General features: G+C 34.3%; 2 protein-coding genes across 2 annotated transcripts; both read right to left on the reverse strand.

Moving 5' to 3' along the window:
- Positions 1-780: 780 nt before the first annotated feature.
- On the reverse strand, positions 781-2,614 carry LOC120137809 (WD repeat-containing protein PCN-like). The gene is made up of 3 exons (XM_039153466.1): positions 2,143-2,614; positions 1,404-1,518; positions 781-1,231 (listed from the first exon to the last, which is right to left on the reverse strand). Exons 1-3 carry the CDS (start codon positions 2,585-2,587, stop codon positions 781-783), a joined length of 1,011 nt encoding a protein of 336 aa, XP_039009397.1. The 5' UTR covers positions 2,588-2,614.
- Positions 2,615-3,670: 1,056 nt separating this feature from the next.
- LOC120137842 (protein PIN-LIKES 6-like) lies at positions 3,671-6,856 on the reverse strand. The gene is made up of 10 exons (XM_039153493.1): positions 6,343-6,856; positions 6,146-6,225; positions 5,894-6,018; positions 5,645-5,766; positions 5,245-5,433; positions 5,091-5,165; positions 4,888-4,988; positions 4,707-4,759; positions 4,349-4,543; positions 3,671-4,244 (listed from the first exon to the last, which is right to left on the reverse strand). The coding sequence occupies exons 1-10, from the start codon at positions 6,514-6,516 to the stop codon at positions 4,123-4,125; spliced, it is 1,236 nt and encodes a 411-aa protein (XP_039009424.1). The 5' UTR covers positions 6,517-6,856; the 3' UTR covers positions 3,671-4,122.
- Between the last annotated feature and the right edge of the window lie 1,263 nt (positions 6,857-8,119).

An 8,119-nucleotide genomic window follows, 5' to 3' on the forward strand; every position in this document is an offset into this window, starting at 1 on the left:
GTGCTTTTGATCCCCCATAACCCCATTCTAACATGAAAACAGTTTTTAAAGTGGTACTCCAAATGGGGGAATGGGATGTGGCTGAATTTTCACTTCTCCCAGTCCCAATAGCCACTCTTAACACATTTTCCTACCGAAACAAGTTATGTCCCGTAAATATGTCTCTGAACAGGTGCAGTATCCAAAGACTTTACCACTTCCATCCATGGTTTATCTACGATCAAGATGGAATTTCTCGCAAGGCGTCCGATAAATAAAACAGGGTCTCGAAAACCGATTATGTCAAAATTATTTTTTCCATTAGTCTATTTAGAATCTTTCTTACCAGTATCTCTCAACAAATGTTTCCATTTGGTTTTGGTGAGAGACCCTTGAGGCTTCAACAAAGCCTCGTGTACCAACTCACTTTCATCACCTTCATCTACTCCCTTCCCAAAGTCGATCGAACACATCGCCCTGCAGTTACAAATTCCATGCATCAAAATAATTTATCATAAATGAATAAAAAAACCACACAGAAATGGAATTTCATCGCAAAAGAAGTTTAGCTGGGAAAAGGAGGAGAGAAACAAAACAAGTGCCAGACAATTAGCCACGATGAATATTTCCTCATGTCTCCACTTAAGTATATCTGCCCTAAAATTATGGAAGGATCATAAATTTACTAGATCTCCAAACTTCCTAAAAGCAATTAGAAAAACAACACTTGATCTGCCCAAAATTTTGTGGGAGATAAGATTATCAGTTTTAAGCTAACAAGCTAGCAAAATAGCAGGCATACTAAATATGCAAGGATGAGAAGGTAGCAGAAGAAACCAGCAGGCACCTCGATAGAACAGCACAAAGTAAAGCACCTATACCCCTAACTTGGTCATGCCAATCACAATGGCTAATATATATTAAGATACGGGCTACAATGACAACATAAACACGAGTAAAAGAACTAGCACCTTGCAGTCTTGCACTATAAACAACAACAGATGTTGATTTTGATGGATTGGAGGATGATGGAGGGGAAAAATATAACCCAATAACCTCCCCTGGAAATTCTTGGTATCTTTTGGGAAGAGTGAATGTATGCTGCGTTGACCATTCACCCAATTGCCTAGCTTCCACATCAAATATATAGAACTGGTTTGAAGATGTTGTGACAATAAGCGAGTTATTATTCTGAGGAAAGCCACCAGCGGTTACAGAGGCACCATCCAATCTTGATATAAACCAGTGCTGCCTGGTTCAGGGAAACAAAAGTTGATCAAAAGAAAAAAGCAAAGCAGATGAAAAATAAAAACATTCAGCCGCTCTCATCACATCATGATTGATCATATATTTGAAACAGCATTATAACTAGGTAGCTATTAATTGACAACTATTTAATAATTGTCTCAAATGTAATTTCGTACCTTAGTGTCTCCAGACTGAATAAATATATATCTCCAAAGCAGTTGATAGCAGCTAACCAGTGGTCATCAGAACTTGTGAACATTTCTGTAATGGAAGACTCTCCAAATCCACAATCTATAAACCAGGAAAGTAAGTCATTAGCAAAGATCACACACACACATTACCCGAACTCACATATTCAAAGGTTAAAAGAGGTTCTACATTTTGCTATTGAAAACTCTTTTGCTTGTTTGATCCGTACATTCATATTATGTTAAAATAAGCAAATGTAGTAGGTTGAGTGCACATTAACACACAAAATATAAATTTCCAAGTTTAAGGTGGAAAATATTTGCTTGAGTAAGCCATTAGAATGAGGTGAAAGACCTCAAAAACCTAAAATTTATTTATTAGGATAAAAATACTCTTCCCCAAACCTAAAAAATAAAAATAATGAAATAGATAATTTGTGAAAAATCACATTTTAAAAACTACAATAAGGATAATACAAGAAAGCCATGAGGGTAGAGGCTTACATAGATCCTTCTATCATGGCCTGCTATAAGCAACCGTGACCCATCAGAGGTAAAAACCATAGAATGTGCAGATGGAAGTTTCTAAGGAAGTTGCCTTTTACTGACCGTCCATGTACTCAGTGGCGGATGCACGTAAGTGCATACTTATTATTTTTAAGAAAAGAAAATTAAAATTTTGGACCCAATTTTAAATTTCTGGAACTACTTTGGCCAGATTACCTACTTAGTGCAAACAGGCTGGGTCTAATGAGATCAGAATAACCGAAAAGCTCCCCTGGGTTAGCCATTGCACTGCAAATGATTTTTCGACAAGCCTTACTCTTAACTCGACCTACTATATTAGTGGTCAGGGGACCACCATAGGAGCCAGAACCCACATCAGGAACTTTAACACAGAGCACATCTAACCAATGAGAAGCCTGGACCAGGAGAAAAGAAGACCGGTTGAACCTTGTGCTAGTGACCAGTTGTATAGGAACTCTCTGTGGTGCAGGGCAAATATCGTGTGGGGAGAACCTAGTAAACTCTTTAGCAGAGTATGCAAATAGCTTCGCATCACCACCAGCAGAGACAAGCGTGGGAACTCCAAAATGAGCCCATTTACCGTAAATGAAATCAAAGGGCTTCTTCTCCCTAGATCGAATTCTTTTTACTTTTTTCCTCGTCATCTTGCAAGTCTTTTGCTTAATCAGGTAAATAACCTAGAAATTAGAAGGAAAAAAGAAAAGTTAAAAATTAATAAGTACACAATTTATTTAACTAAAAAACAGTAAAAATGCAAGTTCAAAATTAGTGAAATAAAAAAAACAATAAATAGACATGAATCAAAATCGTGAGCATACTTTCAGAACTGATAGGCATCGCCATTGTCAAGGCTCTAACATCATGAGTATGAGCTCCTACAGAACCCACAAATACCTATTTTTTCAACATTTCAAAAGAAGATTTGTCATTATCAGACTGAAGCATCTCACACGAAGCTCATAAAAAATAAACTACAAAATTTAATAACACGGTAGACATTAGTGACAAGGACCAAGATTAAATATTGTTAACTTGATGCAGCAAAATTCTAAAAGAAAAACATTATAGCTGAAAAAGAGAAAACTATACACCTATTATTTTCTGTCCTTGTTTAAATATTTTAGCCTTAGAAGAATTTAACAGCTTAAATTTCTATAATTAATTTTGCATCTCGTCGCTCCCCAGCTTTTGAAATAATTAATTTTACGCACCGAGTGAAAAAAAATTCTTCACAAACAATATTTTAATATTAGTATTTATTAAAAAAAAAGTTTGGAGAAGAAAAAAATATTAATTTTATTAAAAATGTTATTTTTTTGTTTTTATAATTAATTTTAAATTTTTGATTTCTTTTTTTTTAATATATCATTATTTATAAGAATAAAAAATAAATATATTTTAATTTATTAAAACTAGAATCAAATTGAAAGAATATATAAATAACATAGATTGTTTGTGTAATTATACCATCCAATTAAAACTGCTGTTAACAGGCCACGTGTCCTTTCCGGCAAGTAAATATTAGTGACCGATTTATAACTTTTGAAACATTAGTGGTGAAAACAAAAAACTTACCCAAACATTAGTAACCATTGAAATGGTTTACCCTTCAAAACAGTAGTTTGAAAGAACTAGATCTCTCATGCGTGGGTTACACCTCATCGTAAAAAGCGATATAATTTGGTCATTTTATTTTATAATTAAGCCTAAAAAGATCGGTAATGTTATAAAATATTTTCTTACATATTTGATGAAAAAGTCGACATTTTTATCAACATGGAGATTTTGGTAACACCTCCTCCACTCTTCCTCTTGCTCGACATTCAAAACATTTCTCAAATAAGTCAATCACCCTAAGATTGCATTATGTCAAAGAACACAAAGCTTGATGCCTCTTCATGCTCTTTGCTCTACTTTCTATTTGCTTCCACCTAATAACTAAGCTATTCCCAACTTTAAATAACCCATTGTCACAAAAGATAAATTTGCAAAATACAGCTCTTGCCTCTTCTGTAACCATGCACACAATCTCTTTTCATCACTGCATCGAAGCCTTCAGACGATCGAGTAAGCTAGCTGTTACCTTCGTCTCCTTTCAACGAATCCGAAGATTCCGGCCGACTGCCGAGGTTAGCAACCAACACTAACATGCATGGAAATAGATAAGCTTGGCAGAGTTTTAGAAGAGTATGTTCAGATAGAGAACGATCCATCCCGCCATGGAGAGAACTGCAAAAATATGGACCCAAAATAGCACAGCAGCTGCCTCCTTTCCACAGCCTCTCAAATTCGCAACAGCACCTATTCATACGAGTAGAAGGGTTAGACGGTTCATACGAGTAAACATAGATTATACCCGAAGTTGAGTTCTTCCAAGAACATCTTGCACATGATAGGGTTCATACCAGAAAGAACAGATGTTGGCATCGAGTGCTGAAGGAGTAGGACGAATCGAAACATCTTGTCACCAACAGGAAGGAAACCAAGCTTGTCAGCCAGCATTACGATTCCAAGTCCTGCCGGAGGCACCAAGATTAGGCGCCCAAAAATAATAGCAGCAAGTGTTCTTACACCAATTCTTGAACTTCCAGGCCCAGGTCCTGCAAATCAAACATGGTAAACCAGAACATGTCAAATTTAGAACATTATTAACGCACGCTTCAATGGACCGTGGTTAAAACGTGTACGTATATCAGTTTTAATGACAGTCGACTATAAATGAAGTATAAAATGGAAAACTAAGCACGAAGAATTTAAACATACCATCAACAAGGTTGCCTCCTAATGCCAACAAAATGCATGGGATCATGGCTTCCCTGTTAACATGAAACATCATTAAACAAATCACAAATTCAAATGCCATGATACAGACACTAATAGAAAGCATCGTTTTAGCTACAGAAACAAGAAGCAAATTATGTTCACGAGACCACGCAAAGCGTACCCAAGAATAATGCAGCTGTCTGTGAAGAAATAAAGCGGAGCATCAGTTGTAAATATTAATCTTTTCAGAAAAGGAACTGTGCCCAGAACCATGGCTAGGATCTGCAGAAAGTGCACAATTGCGATTCATTACACAAGGAAGAAGAAAACAATAGTTGGTTCACCAAAATAGATATGGAATAAACTAAAAACACTGAAACTTACTGAAGCAATAATAGGGGGTTGAAGAATTTGCTTGAGCTTTAACTTCTCATAAATAAATACTAGAAAATCCTTAATCTGCACAAAGATCACAGATATTCATAAAAGATAATTGCAGAGCAAATACTGAACAAATCCAAATAAATATTATCCTAACCTTTCCCTTAGTATTTGAATCATCTGAATCCGTTGGTACATCCACTTGCTCAAGCAATGGAGCATACTCAGAAGAGGTACCCATCTGAGGCATCTTACAGGGAAGACTTGCTTCTTCAAGGTCAAAGGTTCCTTCAACAGGAGGAGCAAACATACGGAATACATATGTATATAGAATGATTGCGCCGACCTGGTATATAATGTGGATTAGAACTCATTCATAGAAAGCCTATTATATAAAGAAACTAAGGGTACCACTACCATGTTTCAACGAAAAGCAAAAATCCAGAGGAACAGTTTGAAAAGGAAAATTTCAGTGCAACAAATATCGTTCATAACAATCGAAATAAAGTACAGAAACTAAATCCGCGCATACTATCAATTGGTTAAAGTAAACATACCCACTGTCCAAATGAAATATATGCTGTTCCCTGGGTGCTACATGTTTCCGAGTCACCAAAAGGATTGGATGTATCTCTACATAATGCTGCAATCAGAACAAGTGGTACATTCCCAATGTTCCCTGTATCGAGTGTCGAGTAATTCATCATATCAGGAATGGTTAATCGATAACATATACAAAAAAAGCAACAGTGTAAATAAACACCGACAATGTGTCATATGAACAACTGATATCTTCTTTGGCTTACCAATTGCAATTTGTACGATTGAGAACTTGAAGTATGGGTATGGAGGCTTCACCAAGGTTACAACCACAAAACCTATGAGCGAACCGACCAGGGCGCTGAGAACGACATTCACAGGTATGAACCACCTGCAAGCGCAACACAATTGAGTGGTAGATAAGATTAAGATATAGAGCTCAATTTTGAGCTTTGATGATACCGAGATGCAACAAGGAAGAAAACAGAGCCATGAGTCATACATAATCACATACATACCACTCAAGCATTTTCTGTAGAGTTATAGCTTGTCCGAGTTGAGAAAAGATTAAACACGGAAGCAAAAGAGAAAACACCAGCTGCAAATTACATGAAATTTCATCGAACAGGGGTCATAAAAAATCAACAAAAACGAGTAAAAACAATTACAAAAAATCCAATATTTTGAGACCAACAAAAAGAAGAAGAAAAATTACCCCGTTCAAAAGCTTCCGGCCGTTAGCAGGCAAGATATTAACATACTTGGAAGCCATTAAAAAACCAAGAAAACACATGGTGAATACTTTGGCAATCGGCAGCACCGCAATCTTTATGCTTCCTAACAACGACTCCCCGCCTCCGCCGGCCGCCGATAGAAGAAACCTTTCCATCTTGACTTTTCTTCCTCCTTACGAAAAAAGTATCACGTTCACCTCCTCTCTCTGAAACGCTCACTCCGATGAATCTTATTCAATTCTCTGGATCTAAAACAACAATCTGGTTTTATTCTAAATATGAACTATTGTTTCACCAACAGATGCTAACTGCAAATAGCAAAACAAGCTTTCTATCTACCTATTGATCAAATGACTTAAAAAAGAAAAGAAAAAAAGGGCAGATTTGGTTATGAGGTTGGAACTTGGAATTCGTTTTGGGGTTTGGCTTTTGATTATCCTCCTCTTCCTGCCCAGTTTCTCTTCTACTGGATCTCTAGTGTGATTCGCTTGATTTTGTTTCTAATTTTTTTATTTTATAGACTACGTTCCATGATCTGCTGCTTATATATTTGTTTTACTATTGAATGTTTAAGGTTACCAGAGTAAGTTACCGGATTACCCTTAGTAGTATTTGGTTATGTTTCGTCTTTTATTTTGGATTACTAAGCTACCCTTAATTGAGTCTGTTTTGGACTCTTGTGTTGTTGTTGTTTTTTTTAACTTCAATTATTTTTGTTATTTTCTTTTAAAAAACAACTTTATAAGATAAATTATGTATTCAGTTATCCATTTATTTTTTATAGTTTTGTTTTCATTATCAAATTATCTTTTTTATTCATATCTAACGTTATATTTTGATTTTGTTTTGATCATTTATCATTAAAAATAAATAGAATTGTTGATGCAGTAATTCTTTTATTTTTTATTTTAGTGATAACATGATATTACTTTATATAATACGTCAACGTCATCATTAATTTTTTTAATGACGGGTGATAAAATAGAATTAAAATATAATGTTAAATATAATTTAAGAAAAAGTGACTAAAATGAAACTACTAGAATAGATGGATGACTAAATACGTAGTTTTTCCATGTTTTATTTTTATTTTGATTGATTTATTGTGTTTATACTAACAACGGAGAACATGTGAACTCTGAACAATGGCCAAATGAAGCAAGGTTTCATAAATTTTAACTATTGGTTTGACCTGTTTAGTACTTAAATTTTTAAGTTTTTTAAAATTATACATAAAATTTATCTTTTGTTTCATTTTTAGTACTTCGCTGTCAAAAACTTTAGTTTTTATTTTATTTTAGTACATTTTGTTTAAAATTTAATATTAAGTTTTGAAAAAATTAAAAGTTTAGGTGCTAAAACAAATCATATAGTTTAGATACTAAACGCGTTAAGTTTTTAACGAAATGTACTAAATGAAATGAAAACTAAATATTAGGCATGATTTTGAAAAAAATTAAAATTTTAGGTACTAAAATGAATCAAAATTGATATTTAAAGTACTAAGTGCAATTTACCCTAAAACTTAATTCTAATTAGAAATTATTCCCTTAACTACGACTAAGTGTTGGATTACGTAACTCTCTGACATACGTTGTTTTCAGTTTGATACTGATGCATGCATGACATGGATTTACTTTGACTTAATTATTATTATTATTTAAATAAATAAATTCATGTATGCTGATTATTTTACTTTAGAATATAAATATTGAGATTTTTTAATACAAAGATAGAGTTCAACTTTTTTAATTTTAA

The sequence above is a fragment of the Hibiscus syriacus genome, unplaced genomic scaffold, assembly GCF_006381635.1.
Source record: "Hibiscus syriacus cultivar Baekdansim isolate YM2019G1 unplaced genomic scaffold, ASM638163v2 tig00110676_pilon, whole genome shotgun sequence".
Lineage (NCBI taxonomy): Eukaryota > Viridiplantae > Streptophyta > Magnoliopsida > Malvales > Malvaceae > Hibiscus > Hibiscus syriacus.